Here is a 19,646-nt window from a genome sequence, read left to right on the forward strand (position 1 = left end):
GATCTCATAGCATTCTGTCGCTCAATGCCTGCACGCCCTGCATAACAAGTGAAATTTGCTTCAACTACTGCAACCTGCAACTACTAGGCTACTAATACAAATGCTGAATTAATTGACTCAATATACATAATTATATTATACTACCATGGGTGTTTAAATATGATGCTGTGGTTGTTTGTATATCGTACTACTAAGGGCGTGTAGATGATGATGTTGTGGGATTTCTATAGAAGTGGATTGCGTCACCGCTGGGCCAGCATCAAAACACACCAGTGACTAGAGGTCATTGGTGACGCCTGGTCATGTGACCAAGCTGCCATATTTGATGAGTTCCAAGTGAGAATGTGTTGCCAGTAACACAGGGACCCTAGTGGTCAGACTTTGTACTCACAGTACATTACCAATGGGCTCCCGGTAGGTAGTAAAGGTCTCCTGGTCACTGGCCCCATCTGACACTGACTGTAAATACAGGCCTAAGGAAAAACAAAACACTTGTTTAGAACTGTGAAGAAGACAATTATGTGAAAATACAATACAGGCTATGAATGTTTCTCAAACTCTCTAAAAACAATGATTTTGAAATACTGAACATACATTAGGTTATTTTATTCTACAGAACGTGTCCTGATGTGACCTTTGCTTTGATGTGTGCACTGAGCTGACAGCAGCACCTCCATCTGTTTACATTTTGAGATAAAAGAGAGAAATGGATAAACTGACATCCATGTTCCACTACGCAGTGTGTTGAGAGAGGATGTTGTGTTGTGTTGTGTTGTGTTGTGTTGTGTTGTTGTGTTGTCCTCCTCTCTCAACACACTGCTGTTGTGAAGCATGGATGTCAGTTTATCCAAGTCATATAGCTAGATAAATGTGTGCTTGAGACACAGCTTCACATTTTATCAACACTCACACAAACACTAATCCTTCAAATTACACTCATAAGTGTGTAGCCTAAACCATTGTAATTTGTATCTAATAAAACATGAAGACTTTTTTTCTAACAATGAATGTGCCCCAGTGATCAAGCCTGTGTTGTGTGTGTTAGCACATAACATAAGATTGTTGTGTTGTTGTTAAGTGTTCATGTCTTTCAGTTGACTGGGGAACACAATCTGTTCTGTCTTCACATTTGTCCAAGAGGATGGTTTGTCAAGGGGGCATGACATCTGTCATTTGATATTTTGGCCTGTAGCGTTCATTAAAAATGGAAATGAAACCTGTTGGATCAGACTGTTGCAACATCTCAGAGACCACAGTCCTGACTCTGTTTATGTTGCTAAGGAAGCACTGAGCAAAAGCTAATACATCGATTTTAAAATACATATTTAGTGTAAATGTCCTGTCCATCGGTCCTGTGTCACTGTGTGTTGGGGTTTATCTTGCAATAATCACTGAAAATGATCCTGTACATTTTATAATCAATGTAAAAACATCATTGAAGAGTTCAAACACAACTTGGAACTCGCACGATTTAATTCCATCAAATGTTGCACACGTAACAAAATCACTCACAGAAAAGTGTTTCTGCCCTAAAAAGAAAGAAAAACATTAAAACATTTTGGGGGGACATGTCACAGCAGGTGCATCAAAGTCCAACATAACATAACAAGGACCCCTTAGCTGAGAGAGAGATGAAGCAGGGACCCCCACTACATATTGGATTCATGTTAAATGTGTGTTTTCAGACATTTAACCACTTCAACCCTCAATACTTTGTAAACTTGACCTTTGGCACAGTACTTGGTCTGCTCTTTTTTCCCTCTACATCAAACCTCTTGTGTCACAGACGCGTTGTGAGCTTATAGATCTGCTATTTTCCCCGCAGGATATGGATGCGAGGGTTCAAGTGGTTAATGTAAAATTACAAAAATAAATACCCTATCGCACAAATAGTTGAAAACCATTATAGTTACTGAGAAATATCCACTTCCACAAGCTTGTTAGCATTTTGTTGCAATGCTAGTGGAAATGAATGGGTTCAGATAGCCAGTAGATAGTGTCAGGTTTGTCTGCTGTGTCAGTCATTCTGTATAGTAATTTAAAGATGCGATGCATGTGGCAGCCGGGTATGGTCTAGGTCAGTGGTTCCCAAACTGGGGGTCGGGACCCACAGGGGGGTCCCCACATTATTTTGGGGAGACCGGGGGGGTCCACAGATGATTAGCTTAATGTGCAGCATTGTTTTCTCACTCAACAGTAAACAAACAAAGACATAGTATACTGTACGTGTAAACACAGGGTATCTGCACACTTCTTTACAAGTTACAATTTAAGGACTTTTAAAACCTTTTAAAAACCAAAATGGCCAAATTGTCAAATATTACGTAAGAAAGAGGCAAACATTGTGCCGAATATCTGTGGAAATGAGTCAAACTAAATGTAATGCCTCAACTCCTACAATTCCAAGTGCTTGTCAGGGTGGGGGGTCCCCAGTTCAAATATGATTATTTTGGGGGGTCACAGCCTGAAAAGTTTGGGAACCCTTGGTCTAGGGTAGCCTGGTAAACCCTCCCTCCGGAAATCTCATTTCCATTTGATTCCAGGAGTGAGTCTGGCATGAAGGCTTGTATGGGCGTTTCTAGTGCATTACCAAATAACCGAGCCAATCAGCGTCCTCGCTCATTGTTTTGTGATTGACAGCGGGGGTAGGCCAATCAGGTGGAAGACGAGTGGTTCACACGTCATTAATCAATACACCTTTCATAGAAGCTGCTCATTAACATCAAAGACAAACCAATTACTCCTGGTGATAATCACTGCAGCCTAAAGTGGCTTAATTGGACATCAAAGGGCCACTTGGACATCAAAGCTACATTACTCCCGCCAGACTCACTCCTGAAATAAAATACAAATGAGATTTCTGGAGGGAGGGTTTACCAGGCTAGGTCTAGGGGCCATCTGTGAGCGGGGGAGGCAGGGTGTCTGCAGCAGATCAGGTGATGATGTCACAGGGGCAGGTTATACTGTATATACTATTTATTGTGTGTTCTAGCCGTGTCTGTCTGTTGTACTGAAGCTGAGGTTCTGGATCAGAGCACAGTAGCAGAGAGCTTTGGCTTCCTATTTAACCTGCACACTGACACAATGACCACTGAAATGACTTCCCTTTGCAGATTGGTGGAACGGGTTGTTTAATGTGCCTGAACGGGTTGGACACATTCTGATAGGATCTGATGTCAACATTACATGTATTAGAAAGAGCAGAGAGGGCAGATCTGTACCTGTGATCTCCAGACTGCACACATCCTGGTAGGTAGAACGTACCTGGGTCTTCACACTTACACTATACAAGCCTACAGGAGAGAGAGAGAGAGAGAGATTCAGACTCACTGTAACAGGTACAACGTATTGTATGGTTGAGCTTGCAATTTACAATTTAGCAGACGCTCTTAATCCAGAGCGATTTACAGTAAGCAAGGAAAACACGAGGTAATGCATCAAAATGCATAGACATAGTAATCTAGGATCATAGGTAAACCAAGAACCTATCATCAGTCTAAACAGTATAATATCAATACATCTATAATCTGTACATTGAAACTATACACACTATAGTTATGTCTACATAATGCTATCTAAATGACATGTTATCCTTTGCATAAGCTCTATTCCTGTGAAAGTCTGATGCTGAATTCACACCAGCATAGTGTACTCTGTACTTCTCCTCCCTGCCTGTGAGCTCTCCTGCCGGGTACAGCTGCTGGCTTTGAGATGCTCGGAGCAGCAGAACTCTCACTGCAAGCCAACAATAGGTTGCATCACGACCCCGTTGTTGGCTTGTAGATCAGTTCTCCATTCAACACAGAGGACTTTCCTGTGCAGGTGCTGTAACTCTTAATATGTTCATGTGGGCATGTGGCTTTGGAGTTCCTCATGCAAAACAAGTGTATTGTTTTCTTCATTAGTGCAGTACATGTGTGAACTGAACCCAACTCCTTGTACCAAAATGGTTCAGTATGAATATGTGAACCGTTACTAGGGCTGTCACCATTACACATTTAAGTTGACGTTTAATTGTCACTCAAATAATTGCGATTAACGATTTAATTGTGTGTTCAGCATTGAACATGAGAACATATGAAGTATTTTAGAAAAAAATGCACTGGGCAGAGATGACAAATAACTGAAATATACAAAGAAATTATTGACATATTAAATAATTCTATACATGTAAAAATATCAAAAATAGCTGATCTACAAGCTTACAACGTGTCACGAAGTGACGCGTTGTAAGCTGGTAGATCAGCTATTTTTACATCCATAAAATTATTACATTTGAAAAAATGTTTCAACATGGCAACGATTATGACAATTATGCAAAAATAATTGCGATTATCTCAAATAATTGTGATTAGACGATGATGTAATAATTATGTAATAGACGATGATGTAATAATTGTGACAGGCCTAACCGTTACACCTCCTAGTTGAATGTATTACATGTAGTGTTGCTGTATGTTCTATGTAGCTGATTCACCTCATGAGAGCTATAGCATGCTCAGCACCTACAACAAGGCCCTCAACAACCAAGCTCCCCGCTACCTCTCTGACCTCCTTCACCGCCACGCCCCCTCCCGCTCCCTCAGGTCTGGTGATGCCAACCTCCTGGTGGTCCCCAAGACAAAGCACTGAACCTGGGGGGTGACAGGGCCTTCTCAGCAGCAGCCCCTCTCAGCTCACATCAAAGCTGCCCCCATCACCCGCTCATTTGAAAGCACCCTCAAAGCCCATGGGTTCCATAAGTTGTACAGATGTGTGTAGTGACAGATGTCCTCACACCTCTCCTCATCCATGTCTCTGTTCCAGTGGATGCACTGTGAGGTCAAACATGTGAGAGGCATGCAGATGTCTGCAGGACTGGAGCTGGTGACAACATGTACGTCATGTGACTCTAGTCTAGTGAACCCTCATGCACTAAGTATCATTTGTCCTTCATCCTAAATCTGAATCTACTTTTCCAAAACACAACAGTGTTCTGCTGTCACCTACCAGGGTCACATGACCATAAAGGAGAACGCTTAGTTTGATCATCCACACATGTGTGCCCAAACCTTCCAAATGTTTAATTTACAGAAGGAGATGACAGACTAGTCTAGTAACCATGTTGATACATATACAATACCTACAATAAGGTTCATCTTTAGTCTAGTAACCATGTAGATACCTATACAATACCTACAATAAGGTTCATCTTTAGTCTAGTAACCATGTAGATACCTATACAATACCTACACTAAGGTTCATCTTTAGTCTAGTAACCATGTAGATACCTATACAATACCTACAATAAGGTTCATCTTTAGTCTAGTAACCATGTAGATACCTATACAATACCTACAATAAGGTTCATCTTTAGTCTAGTAACCATGTAGATACCTATACAATAAGGTTCATCTTTAGTTTGCACTCCTCATGTTGCTGCACTACGATTAATAAGCTGCTCTTGTGATTTAGTTGAACATAAAGTGTAAAGCTTTGTTGAGCTGGAAATGTTGAATGTCAGACAGAATCTAAGAATCTCATAATCTAAACAGACAACGATGCTACGCTGTTTTCATGCGTCATATTTATACAGGAGACGTTTCCTGAAGAGAAATGCATGTAACAGGACTTCTAGGATATTAAAAGCACCTTCATTTTTGTTTTAAGAAGTTTGCTGAATGTGACAAGAGCCTTTGGAAATTAAATTACCTTGTTTGATTTTTCATTTTCAATTCACAGGTTGGTGGACTGGGTTGGTTTGGTTGTTTTATGTGCATGAAAACGGGTTGGGAGGGTTCAGTTCTGATAGACTCTCATGTTGAGTTAGGCGGTCTGACCCGTGCGTCACTAATGTATGTAATGTTGTATTAGAAAGAGCAGAGAGGGTAGATCTGTACCTGTGATCTCCAGACTGCACACATCCTGGTAGGTAGAACGTACCTGGGTCTTCACATGTACACTATGAGCCTACAGGAGAGAGAGAGAGAGTTTCAGACTCACTATCAGATACTAAATGTAAATTCATTTCCTACTTTATCATTCTACAGTGTCACACAAAAGTAGTACAAATAGCCGATCTACAAGCTAAAACACATTGTGATCTGCTATTTGTGATCATTTTGAATTCTGAAAGTAACAGTCATGGACATATGAGTTTTCCACCCGACAGCGACGATATGTGAAATGAATCAAGACAGAGCAACTGCATGACCTATTTCTAAACTAAGATGTACAGATCATCTACAAACAAGCTGCCAGAGATGAGCATGGAGTGTCTGTACTTCTCCTCCCTGCCTGTGAGCTCTCCTGCCGGGCACAGCTGCTGGCTTTGAGCCTCTCTGCACAGTGGAGCTCTCACTGCAAGACAACAATGTGTTGCATGGAGACACGTTGAGGGCTTGTAGATCAGTGTGGAACACCAGACGACTCATATAGATCTGTTCTCCATTCAACACAGAAGACTTTCCTCTTTGTGCTTCCTTAATAAATAGACTTAATAGACTCCACTACATACTATTAGCCACCTGTATGATGATGCTGTTCCAATTGTGGTGTTAAAGAGCCACCTTGTGGTCAATTTGAGCAACAACATTTCTTCTTTGTATAGTCACTCAAACCATGTGTTTAGTTTTCTGTTTATTTGCTTCATAGGAAACCAAAGCTACTGTATAGTAACACCTGATGTTTGTGAATTGAGTGGTAGTGGTGGTGTTCCAATAAAAGGACTGTGACCCTTGGACTTGTGGTCCTGATAGATCATCTGTGGTGGAATGTTTTTAGTGGACCTGGTACATTAGTTTTAGTTAGGGTTAGAGTAGCATCAGTGAGCCATTACTTCATTTCAACAATGGTGGAAACCATGGAAAGATTAAGGCTCACTGAAAGCTCTACCCTTGATGTACTTTTGGAATATCACATTAAGAACAACATCTACATTTGAAGAGTAAACCTAACTTTTCTTTTCAAATCCCAAAGTTTCCCATTGAGATGTATTGTAATATGTTGTTGCCAAGAGAGCAACAACACAATAGTAAATCACAACACAACTTGCAGTATTACACATTAATGTGATGTGAAACACATTATTCACTCCAATATGTTTCATGAATTAAACAATTAAAGAAAGTTACATTTCTAAAAAAAACATGAAAATGTCATCATAAGACAAACTAGACGGGGTCTAATAATGGTGTGGCTGCATGTTGATCTTATCTTCATGTGTCCAGTATATGACGCCAGTCATCTATGATGGATCTATGACACATGACTCCATATTTGGGCATGGTTTCAGCCTAAGACAGCCATTCACCTCCTCTTATAGACGGCTTGTCTCTGAGACTAGCTAGTTATGGTAGACAGTTAAACAGTTATAGGTAGCCTAAATGACATCATATAAACGTCATCTGAGCCCAAATGTGGAGAATCCAAGACCCTTTGACTTTCATCATTTGATTAAAAATATGATGATTAAAAAAAGTTAATGTTAAATATTTCAGAGTATAGAACATTATGTGAACAAAACCTAGCAGGTTCCATGTGAGCCTAGTGTCAGTGTGCACAAGACATGTGGTGTTGATCTGTCCAGCAGTTTGCCGGATTAGCTCTGGACAAGCAGACACACAGACAGACCCTCTTATAGACGACTAGCCTTTTTCAGAGCCATGATATAAAATAGAAAGAAAGGGGAAAAAATCTATTATTCTGATCCACTCTTATTATAATAGGTTTAGCATCAGAAGTGGACTTAAATGAAGGTCAGACACAGGTATAGAGTGTGTGTGTGTGTGTGTGTGTGTGTGTGTGTGTGTGTGTGTGTGTGTGTGTGTGTGTGTGTGTGTGTGTGTGTGTGTGTGTGTGTGTGTGTGTGTGTGTGTGTGTGTGTGTGTGTGTGTGTGTGTGTGTGTGTGTGCCCGTTACCTTCAGTGTGTGCATGGTGGCCCCTCAGAAGGCAGTGGGGGCCAGCAGTGTTGGGGGAGGCCAGTCTGGGAGCCGGCCGCCGCCACCAGGCTCTTACAGTTGATGAGGAAGTTGATGAGGGTGAAGGTGTGAGCTCCCTCCACCTGCACCACAGACTCAGGCTTGTGGTCCACACACACCCAGCTATGCTCTTTACCACTGGAGAGGAGAACGGCACGGTCAAGGACCTCTACACGCTCAACTAGTCACACAGACCTCCCACAACAAACTGATTCCACTACTTCTCAGCCTAAAGCCCATGACCCACCTGATTCCAACACATTGTGCTAGTCTGGGATGGCTCAGGGTAGGAGAAAGGGTTAAGTAATTAAACATGGGATTGGTTTTTAAGATAGTTAAAGGGAGTAAGGGACAGTGCCCTCAATACCCTCATACCTGACTAACTACTTCTCCAAAGTGAGGGTCTCCCACAGCCACAATACTAGAGGGAGCGACAACCATCTTGTACCCCCCACTCATAGAACAAACATGGGAACATTCTCATTCTACTACTCTGCAGTGGTGGAAAAGTTTGCTTAAGTAAAAGTAGCAATACTGCAATATAGAAATACTCTCTTAGAAGTAAAAGTCCGGAATTAATTTACTTGAGTAAAAGCACAAAGGGACTGGCAGCAAAATGTACTTGAAGTACCAAAAGTAGAAAGTATTCATTATGCAGAATGTCCCATTTCACAAGTTTTCAAAAATGTATAAAAAATCTTTTGAAAATAGCAGATCTACAAGCTCACAATGCGTCGCATCGCATTGTGAGCTTGTAGATCGGCTATTTTTAACAGGCCAAAATGTATATAGGGCTGAATTGGGTAATGTATGTTTTGTAATAATAATCAAAATCTACAAAGTAACTAGTAACTAAAGTTTTCAAATAATTGTAGTGGAGTAAAAGTACAATATTTTTCTCTGAGATGTAGTGGAGTAGAAGTAAACATACTGAAAAGTGGAAATACTCCAGTAAAGTAAAAAATACCAGGACCACAATGGAAACAAGTCCCCTGGACTTTTTTGTGTTATCCTTTTAGCCCAAATGTCTGACTGTACCTCATTTCTGTCTGATAAAGTATTCATTCAATCAATCAATCACAGAGATTATGGAGGATTATGGAGGACAGAGATGTGGATTATGGACACAACATGGTCAAACGCTGGACTGGTGACATGGTTGGTGAAGGATACAGCTGAATGGAGATGCTGTCTGCTTTCTTTATCTTGTCCTGGATGTCCATCTCCTCCAGCCAGGAGAAACCCCTCTCCAGGTCATCTTCATCGGCGTCGTCCTCTTCCTCGTTGGCAGTGCAGTCTTCCACCTCTTTTGATTCAGAGAGCCTGGAAGATGGCAATAAAAACAACAAGAAAACTATAAATATAAAGCTTCTTCTACAGTGCTTTAATCTCAATCTGACTGAAGTGAAGTCTCAAAATGAGGTAGTGTAGGGTAGTATAATGTCTATAAAGGTGGAAATGTACACTGGAGAGTGACTGAGAGGAGGAGAATAGAATGAAATGAGATGTGTCTTACTCTGTGTCATCATCCTCTCCACGTTGTGTTGAGGATCCCTGCTGCCCCCTACTCCTTCTCTTCTCCTCCACTAGGGGCAGACTGAACTGAATACCTAAACACGATAGACACACAACGATAGACCACTCATATACTGGAACAGATAGATACAGCCTCTAGTCTGATGTCATTACTTCTGTGTCAGTGACTGGGTGCTTAGAAGCTCAGGAGTATAGAAAGTAAAGGGCATAAAAGACCCATTGAAATCTGAAAGTGTCCTTAAAGTCAGAGGGACATTTTTTACCTGAGTATTTGCTTTTGCTGTAATAATTTTACATTTAGTAGTTCAGGAAATTGCAGTTACACTGCACTTTGTCTCCCAAATGTAACCTAGCTAGATGTAGGTAGGGTGGGACACTTACAGAGTCTGTCTAACACCAATTGTGTGATACTGGGTCAGCAAGCTGACAGCCCAGACTAACATTTACCACCAATCAGAGGTTATGTTTTGCATGACAGCCAGTCCTGATACAAGAAGCAAAAGTCAAACACACACTAACTGAGTCCCTGGGAGAGATATATATGACTTCTATTCAACACTTATAATGCTCTCCCGGTGACATCACTGGGTCTGAAAAATGTTTAAATCTATGAACTATTCAAGGCAAATGAGTTCATGCAGAGGTTTGTAGTTTGGATGAGAGATTATGCACTGAATAAATCAACCATTAGGTGAAAAATAAAGAAAAGCCTGCTGCAATACATACTATAGTGCAGCATTCAGGTCTAGTCCAGATGTACACAGTCACAGGTAGGTTTATAAGCCTGTCAACACCTGACAGTCTCACAATGACAGCCCACACAGCCCAGTCAGAAACTTACTCTGTGCTTTTTAGATAATGCAATGAAAATATAAAGTGTGCACATCGAATAACAGATATGTCTGTTTTGTATTACCGGAACCAATTATTTAAATAATATGGTGGAATAGTAACCGTGCGTTTATGTGTAAACTTGACATGTAACAATTTCCTTTTTTTCTGTGGACACGTGTGGACAGAGCCTCAATGTTTGACTTGTAGATTTGATAGTTTAGGCACTTATCCAGAGGAACGTACTCTTGTACGATGAGGAGCATCAATAAGAATGAACGTATTACTTATTATACTTAAAATATCTTACTTGATACTGTAGGGACGGAGGTAGTAGTATGGACACATTTTAGATTTCAACAGACTGACGAGAGAAGACAGACTGACTGATCTGCAGGCAGGCAGATTTGTAAAGTAACATTTTAGAGAGTAGTTTTGAGGTGGAAGATTCCTGTCCTCCACAAATCACATCAAATCTAATACAGTAACCTACTAACCATTTATTTTTATTTTCTGGCAGTCACACCAATCACAGTGTGTGACTCTCTGGATGATGATCATCACATGTCACTTTTAGCCAAATGCTGTTTCAAGAAGAGCTTAAGTTACCATGTTGAACTTCATACTCAAAATGCACTCATTTGTCACAAATGACCCATGGTGGCTTTGGAATCAAGCACTATAGGATTGATACAGGAAACATTAAACAGCTGATAACAGTAAAACCACTACAGGGGCTTTTTAAACAACACAGCCTTCCTCTATTAGAGGTGTTCTTTGTCCATGACCTTGTCAGAACATGTGTTGACCCTATACTGAGGTAACTGCAGAAGAAATGCGAGCACTCTCCACAAACACCGGGCGCACGGTTCAAAGAGATTTAGACTAAATCAAACGATCACCAGCAGTCACTTCAAGTACTTGACGTTTATTTTCTGGCAGTGGCACGGGCAGCTACAGACGGACACATTTCAGCATGAGCCTTCCTCAGCGCTGAGGGGATCCCAATACACTATTTGTGTATTGGGATCAAATGTGACGGCTTTGAAGAGCAGTTGAGCGGCTGGTTACCACTGCTCTACAACATGTGTTTAAACCATCTACCCGTGTCCCTGAGTGTCAGAGGAACCCAAGCCACAGAGGTAGCTGCTGACAACGACTTGCTACAGCCAGTTACTAGTGGTGTGATGTCATTTCGTAGCACTGTGGAAAAAGGAAAAGTATGGATTTCACCATTCACTCATCAGACTCTGCTGCAGTGCTGCATCCTGTGCCCAGGGGGGCGCTCTTCCCGGCGAAGCTCCTCTCTGGGTTGATCGTGGTGGAACAGTGAGAGCCAGGGCAGGGAGGGATGCTGCCGGTACACCAGGCTCTGCTGGAAGGAACAGCGCAGCTCCGTACACCACCTGGGGTCCTGGGATACAGAGATAGACAGATAGAGTGTGTGTGTGTACAGTATGTGTATGTGTATGTGTATGTGTGTGAGTGTGAGTGTGTGTGTGTGTGTGTGTGTGTTAATACCACATGACCCACTTTGGGGTCCTGACCTGTGGGTTGAGCAGCAGTGAGGTAGCAGTACCTGTATGCTGTGGGGCAGGGTGGTGTACTGGGCTCTGCACTGCTGCGTCAGACCTGCAGCCTCCTCCTGGGCTCTGGGCTGCTCTGCCCAGGAGAACGGCAGCTGGGAGGTGAACAGGACCCTCGTCTTCAGGCTCCAGTCGGCCGGGTACTCCTCACAGACAGGGGGCGCTATGGGGGCTGGGTCGCTGACCTGGGGACTCTATGGGGAGAGAGACAAAATGAAGGTAAACAACAGGGTACATTAGTTACTCGACAGACACTGATGAGAGATGGAGAGAGATTGGTCTTTATTGATGATAAACAAGCCCAAAAGAAGTGGGCCCTTCATCCTTTAAACGCATACAGTACATTGGCTATTTGAAAATAGCTGATCTACAAGCTCACAACACGTTGCGATAAGCAACTGCACTTTAATAAACAAGACCAAAAAAACAGAACCACCAATATTTACAAGCTTATAATAAGCCGACATGGCAACACTGAACGTGCATGTTCAGGGTTGCCAGGTTTTGCGAGAGAAACAAGCAACAGGTCTATGAAAACAAGCCCAAAAGAAGCGAGCCCTTCGCCCTCTAACCTGCACGCTACGTGAAATGGATGGCTGTTGTTTCTAATGCTTCATCTGCAAATGCATTGTTCTTCATTTGTGGTTAGACAAGTGTATTAATTTACACACACACACACACACACACACACACACACACACACACACACACACACACACACACACACACACACACACACACACACACACACACACACACACACACACACACACACACACACACACACACACACACATATATATAATATAATAATAATAATAATCATCATCATCATAATATACATATAATTAAACATATATTTGATTAATAATCATAATAAAAACAAATCCTAAAAAACATGAAAATGTAATTGTTATACGATCGTGGATTGTGATTTTGTCTGACTTCTGATGGAGAATAACTTGTGTTGTCACTGTAGGAGTTACTGTGTGTAGTAGCCTAATCTAAATACCTGTAATGATGTGGAACCCAGTGGTTCATATGGGGTCCTTGAGGAGGTTCCAGGGGGTCGTTGAGGAGGTTCCAGGGCCAGGGGGTCCTTGAGGTGGTTCCAGGGGGTCCTTGAGGGGGTCCAGGTTGTGGACGGACAGGAGGAGCGGCCACGGGGAGAAGAGCCGCACGCAGCCCGGGGACGAGGCTCTCTGCGCGGGGCTGCTGGAGGCTTCACTCCGGCCTCTTTTCCTCCTCATCCGCATGATGTCCGCCGGTCGCTTGAAGCTGGGAGAGTATCCGTCCTGTTGGGACATTCTGGACAACTGGTGACACGATGAGCTCCAAACAGCAACGACAAGGTGGCTTTTCTTAATAGTTGATGTGGAGCTGATTTGTTTTCTCTCTTCACTACTTTACACAGCTGGAAACATGTATCTATTTAGGCCACTAGGTGGCAGTATGATATAAGCTAAAGGGACACAGTTGTATCTGTGCCATAGACCAGTGGTTCTCAACCTGTGGGTTGGAACCCCCAGGGGTGTTTTAGTGGGGTTCCCAGATGACAGTGAAGTCACAATTTAAGTACTTTTAATACCCATTTACACCTAAAACAAATTATAAAAAAAAAATAATAATAAATGAGACAATTACTGCATCAAAAGTAATCAACAAACTATACAAACTGGTCAAACATTGCATGGCCATGGACATTTTGAAAATAGACGATCTACAAGCTCACATTGTCTGAACCACTACCATAGACTGTGTTCTGTCACTGAACCTCAACACCATAGGGCTTAAAGTATGAACTAAGTTATGCAAAAAAAGCAAAACAATTCCATTCCTTTTTAATGTCCTCATATTTGACTAATGGCTCTATAACTAGGACATCTGTTTTGATTCACCTTATGGATTAAATCATTACTTTGTACATTCTCCTTTCCTATAAGGTGATGTTATTTCCTTCATGGTATATTGTCCACTTTCTCATTTATTATTATTATGTTTAGGCTACTTTCCCATAATAAATAACAGTTTTCTTTTAGATGTTGTACAAACTCTAAGAGCATCTACAGGACAACCAGTAAAACCTGCAGTGTTAATTTAACCATTAGTAAATCTGAGAGTATGCAAATGTAACCAAATGGACCTGTAATGTGTTCACACTCATTACATTAACACTGAGGATATACTGTACAGACATCTAAAGGTCCAACTGGAAGCAGGGAATCTGCTTGGTTTAGTACATTAAGATCAGCAGGAGACCTGCCAGAGTCCAGCAGGAGTTTTCTTAGATGGACCTGAACTCACACTGACAGACTGTAACCTTCTGCCCAAACTACACATCCTCAGTGAGTCATTGTCCTCATCCACATCATTCATCTCTGGCTCAGGTTGTGACATTACTGTGTGCTCCACAAACACCCCAAAACAGGGGTCTTCAACGGGGTGTCCGGGACCCCTAGGGGGTCCTCAGAGTTACAACAGGGGGGCCGCCAAATCTTTGTGTGATAGGATCACTTATTTCTTTTACATTAACCACTTGAACCCAAGCATAACTATTCTGAGGAGAACTTTAGCCAAAAATGGCAGATCTACAAGCTCACAACGCCTCGCACTGCGAGGCGTTGTGAGCTTGTAGATCGGCTATTTTCGGCAAAGAGGTTTGTTTGGTGTAGATGGAAAAAAGAGCAGACTAAGTGCAGAATGAGAGGTCAAGTTTACTAAGTATTGATGGTTTAAGTTAAATATCTGAGAATACACGTTAACATGAATCCAACATGATAGTGCTGTCAAACAAGTCTATGAAGCCATCTATATATATATCATCTATGAAAAAGTTCAATCAGCAACACAATGTTATAGTAGTGGGGGTCCCTGCTTCATCTCTCTCTCAGCTAGGGGGGCCGTTGGCCTGAAAAACGTTGAAGACCCCTGTCCTAAAAGCTTTAAAGACAAGGTAACAGATCATTTGAAACGCTGGAAATTAAAATAATATGAATCCCACCCTGGCAAAGTCACTCAAGCTCCCTATAAACAAATACAGGGATACTAATATAAATATACATTTAATTTGACACTTAACATTAGAGAGGCTTCCAGACCATTGCAAGTATAGCTAGTTTTGAATGTGAGAAATTTACAATGTACATTTATAGGCCAATAATATACCAAGTACAGTCAGCCCTGGTACATGTTGAATTTTAAACTGAAGTAACATCAGAAAATACATTTTTGTCTAGAAAATCTATAAATCAAACAAGCTTCATCACAACCAAATAAAACACAGCTACTGTTTAACTAAATGCATTTGCTTCCATGGCCAGTGGGGGGCACTGTGTGCATTCTATAATGGCCTTGTTATTAGATGATGATACAGTGAAGTACGGAGTCATAAATACACACTTACACAGACAGTATCATTACAATAGTTTGACAATCACATGTAAAATCCTGAGTGTTAATTTAACTATTTGGTTACATTTGTACACTCTCAGATTTGCAAATGGATAAATTAAAGGATTTCACTGTAACATGATTGGACCCTGATTCATTATGTGTTGATGTTGAGGTCAGTGAATAAATAACATTTACAACCAGAGGTGGGTAGAGTAGCCAGAAACTACATCTAACATGGATACTAACAACAATGATAAGAATTATAATAGAATTTTTGTTTTGTTTTTTATGGGCCATAGTATTAGTAATATTAGTGATGTGATTTTTGCAAATTAAGATCAGTAGGAGACATGCCAGAGTCCAGCAGGAGTTTCTCACTCTGACTGGCAGACTGCAACCTTCTGTCTGTCTGTCAACTAAAACTAACAAAAATAACTACAACTTGAATTGAAAAACACATTTTAGTTAACTGAAAGAAAAATAAAGCTTTACAACTAACTGAAAGTGCAGTGTTCGTTTACAAAACTAACTAAAACTAACTCAGTTTTGGTCTTATATTTATACATTAGCCTAATAGTTTCACAATATTTCAAAAATCTTAAAAAGTATAGCAGATATACAAGCTCACAATGTACTGCGTTGTGAGCTTATTGATTGCTAATATCACTATTTTTCTGAACTTTTTGAATCTCATCCCTGATAAATACCCCATGTGAGGATAAGGATAAGGATAAGGATAATTCCTTTTAACAGGACGTTCATTAAAGTCCTTGCGGGTTTGTTTCCAAAGAGGGCCTGTGAGCAATTAGGGGTTAAGAGTCTTGCTCAGGGACAAATTTCATTTCATCGACACATATGCTGGTGTGGCCTGGAATCGTACCTGGGGCAACCAGGGCCTCTGGCTCCCTAGGCGGGCTCACTAACCACTCAGCTATGGCCGCCCCTGAGAATAAAAAAAAACTAAAACTAACACTAAAATTAATAAAATAACCAAAAAAACTAAGCCTTTAAAAAAATTGACTAAACTCACTTCAAACTAAACTGAAATAATCACACCCAGTGTGAAGTGGGCGGTGTGGTCACAGTGGTCATCACAGTGATGGAAGTTCACTTAAAGAAAAGTAATATTGTGGACCAACGATTGTACACCCCCAACTTAAAAAAAAACATAAATGTGTTTTTTTTATATAGGGCTATGCACATGTGTCATGTTTCACTAGCCAATCACAGTCCTGAATAGACTGTGATTGGCCAATCACGGTGCAGGGTTAGGGGGGTACACTGGTGGCCAATAACAGCGCAGGGTTGGGGGGGTGCAATCGATGTCGATGTCCAAACCTCACATATAGGGGCGGTTTCACCGCCCAAAAAGAAGAATTTGAAACTATTAGAACCTTGCTTTCTGTCCATAAGAGAGAATAAAATAATTAGTGTCATATTTGTGTTTCAACAGCATGTTGAATTGAGTAAAGCTTAAATAAGGGTTAAGGGTTAGTTTTTGACAGAGCATGATGTGACCTTTTGGGTCAATATACCCACCAGTTAAGAAGCACCATATAGAAGGTGTCAAGTCCATTAGTACATGTTTAGGCTGCAGCTCTTCTGAAAAGAGCAGGACTGACTCTGGTCTGGGTCTTTGTTTTGAATCTCTGACCACTGACCTGGTCACCATTGGTACAACTAATGACTATATAGATCAGTGGTTCTCAAAGTGAGGTCCGGGGACACCCAGGGGTCCCCAGCTAAATTAGTGATAGTTAGGAACCTACTATCAAATAGAAATGTTTTTTCTATTTGTACACTCTCAGAGTTATGGGGGTCTGTGGTCTAATAATGCATAACAAACTGGGGGTCCTGGAAATTAAAAAGTTTGAGGACCCGTCATATAGATGAATCAATAGATCTTATCTGCTGCTTTAACCTTCTGATAGCATCTTCCTCCTCTGCAACTCAGTATAATAACCTGTATAATAACCTCATTAAAATTAGTTACTTTGTGGCTACTCACAAAAAATCTCTCTCTCTCTTCTCTCTCTCTCCTCTCTCTCTCTCGTCTCTCTCTCTCTTCTCTCTCTCTCTCTCTCTCTCTCTCTCTCTCTCTCTCTCTCTCTCTCTCTCTCTCTCTCTCTCTCTCTCTCTCTCTCTCTCTCTCTCTCTCTCTCTCTCTCTCTCTCTCTCTCTCTCTCTCTCTCTCTCCTCTCTCTCCTCTCTCTCTCTCTCTCTCTCTCTCTCTCTCTCTCTCTCTCTCTCTCTCTCTCTCTCTCTCTCTCTCTCTCTCTCTCTCTCTCTCTCTCTCGCCTAGGGGAACCAAGGCGCAACGAAGAACCACCAGCCAGCGGGAAGTCAGCCATGAAATCATTTATTTTGTATGTTTTTCTTCAGAGTGGGTTTACTGTTAGAAAGCTAAACCACCAACCAGCCACCCTAACCTAACTAACCAAAATTAATATAACCAAAACACAACGATTAACCTACAGTAACTCCTAGCCGTCAAGACAGGAGAAAAAGGGAGCCAAATAAAATATGACTCACCCCTACAAAAAGATGAGTCTTTCAGATAACTGCAACAGTCCAGAACACAAAAACAAAGCATGGCATGTTTGCTGGCAGAGAGAGAAGCCTGCAGGAGCTCCTCCACCATCAGCCTGGAACCAATCACCTCCTACACTCTCAATCACTCTCTCACTCCCTCAGCTCACACACCTGCCACACATCACACTCAACCAGGAGCACCTTTACACAGGGACACAGAAGAGGTGACACATAGGCCAGGCCAGAGGCGGCGTTTCAGAACAACTAGAGGGTGGCAAAAAAGTGACCATTTAAGCCTGAGTTAACATTACTTAGCTTAGACTGCCTTATATCTGATCTATAGCGACATCACAGGGTCGAGACGCCGTTAAATCAGCCCACTTTCGCCGCCATCTTGAGTGAGTAGATTGACAGCTGTCACAAGTGTAGAGTAGTGTAGTGTAGTCTGTAGTCCTGTGTTTGTTGTCCAGCAAGTAGACGGTGTACATTATTATCTATCTCTAACTTGTCTGTTGCTCTAATTTAGCAATGGTACGACAGTGCTGCATTATCGGATGCAATGCCAAGGTTTCAGACGTTAAATTAAAAAAGTTAAATTGCACACATTTCCTCACGGTCACGGTGGCTGAGTAAACAGCCAGGGACTCTTGTCTGTCTGTCAGCAAGTGTTCAGACGTCGGAGATATCAAATAAATGTAGTATGGCTTGGGTGTCAGCTGACGAAATAACATAACCTTCAACAACATTCCCAAACACATAAGCTCAAACGAGCATGACAGCACACAATCAAAAATATAAACATCTGTTGGAGGCGAGGGCGAGGCGAGCATCAGCGTTGCCATGTCGGCTTATTATAAGCGACTTTGGGCTTCTTTTTCTGTAAAGTTGCTTGTAAAATTAGTTGTTTTGTGTGGCTTTTTATAAAGTGTACTTGCTTATTTAGGCTTATTTAGGTACTTGCTTATTTAGGCTTTTAAAAAAAATAAAAAAAATGTAAACCAGTGGTTCTTTTCATGAAAATGTTGTGTGCCAGGGAGCATTTGTGTTGTTAGAATGTTTTAAAAAATATTACAAATATTCTTTATTTTATTGCAAGAGTTTTTTTTAATAGCCTATGTACAAGCTCACGTGAGATTGTAGATCGGCTATTTTCAAGTAGCCGATGTCACTAAGCCACTTCTTTTGGGCTTGTTTTCATAGACCTGGTTGCTTATTTCTCTTGCAAAATATGGCAACACTGATCGCAACAGGTCCGTTGTGCACTTTCTCAATGATCAATGAACAATATAAAATTATTAATAATACTTCGCTATAATAATATTATAAATATATATATAAATAATCAGTACTCAATGTAGCAGGATGGGCGTTGGCTCCCATTCTACCCACGGCCCATCCTCCGCCCACTCATCAGTGGGCTGATTGGCAACAGTATTAAAGCAAGGCACCTCCAAACACAGTTAGCTGTCTGTCTCTCCACACTGGTCTGTTGCCTGCCTGTGTTCGCATCGCGCATTAGCGCAGGTATGTCTCTCCATCTTGCTGTTAATGCACTTTACTTTATGCTGCGTAGTACATGGTCTTGAACTTGACCATGACCGTTTGTGTCCTTTGTAGCCTCGGGGTGTCTACCCACCTCGTCGGCGTTTTGCGCCGGGTGTGCGTGTTACTTCACGCTGCACAACGGGTACGTTGGTGGTCCTTCCTCTCCACAGTATAACCAATTAATTCTATGTCATAGCGGCACTATAATAATCATGGCCTTTACTATTGCTACAGTTATTCCTACCGGTGTCCGCTGCTGCAAGC

General features: G+C 41.5%; 2 protein-coding genes across 3 annotated transcripts in view; one reads left to right on the plus strand and one right to left on the minus strand.

Annotated features, from left to right (window-relative positions):
- Positions 1-9,181, minus strand: part of LOC308080271 (uncharacterized protein) — a 193,304-nt gene extending 184,123 nt beyond the window's left edge. Inside the window, exons 1-4 of the mRNA XM_080422064.1 lie at positions 9,133-9,181; positions 7,900-8,097; positions 6,227-6,339; positions 5,880-5,949 (exon numbers count right to left, since the gene is read on the minus strand). Coding sequence (XP_080278190.1) covers positions 5,880-5,903 — 24 coding nt within the window. The 5' untranslated portion in view covers positions 5,904-5,949; positions 6,227-6,339; positions 7,900-8,097; positions 9,133-9,181. The remainder of the gene's footprint in view (positions 1-5,879; positions 5,950-6,226; positions 6,340-7,899; positions 8,098-9,132) is intronic.
- The window catches only part of LOC308080264 (sodium/potassium-transporting ATPase subunit alpha-1-like), a 377,427-nt gene that overhangs the window by 150,961 nt on the left and 206,820 nt on the right, over positions 1-19,646 (plus strand). The window lies entirely within an intron of this gene.

Source organism: Gymnoscopelus braueri, assembly GCF_963280865.1.
Source record: "Gymnoscopelus braueri genome assembly, chromosome: 24".
In the NCBI taxonomy this organism is placed as follows: Eukaryota; Metazoa; Chordata; class Actinopteri; order Myctophiformes; family Myctophidae; genus Gymnoscopelus; species Gymnoscopelus braueri.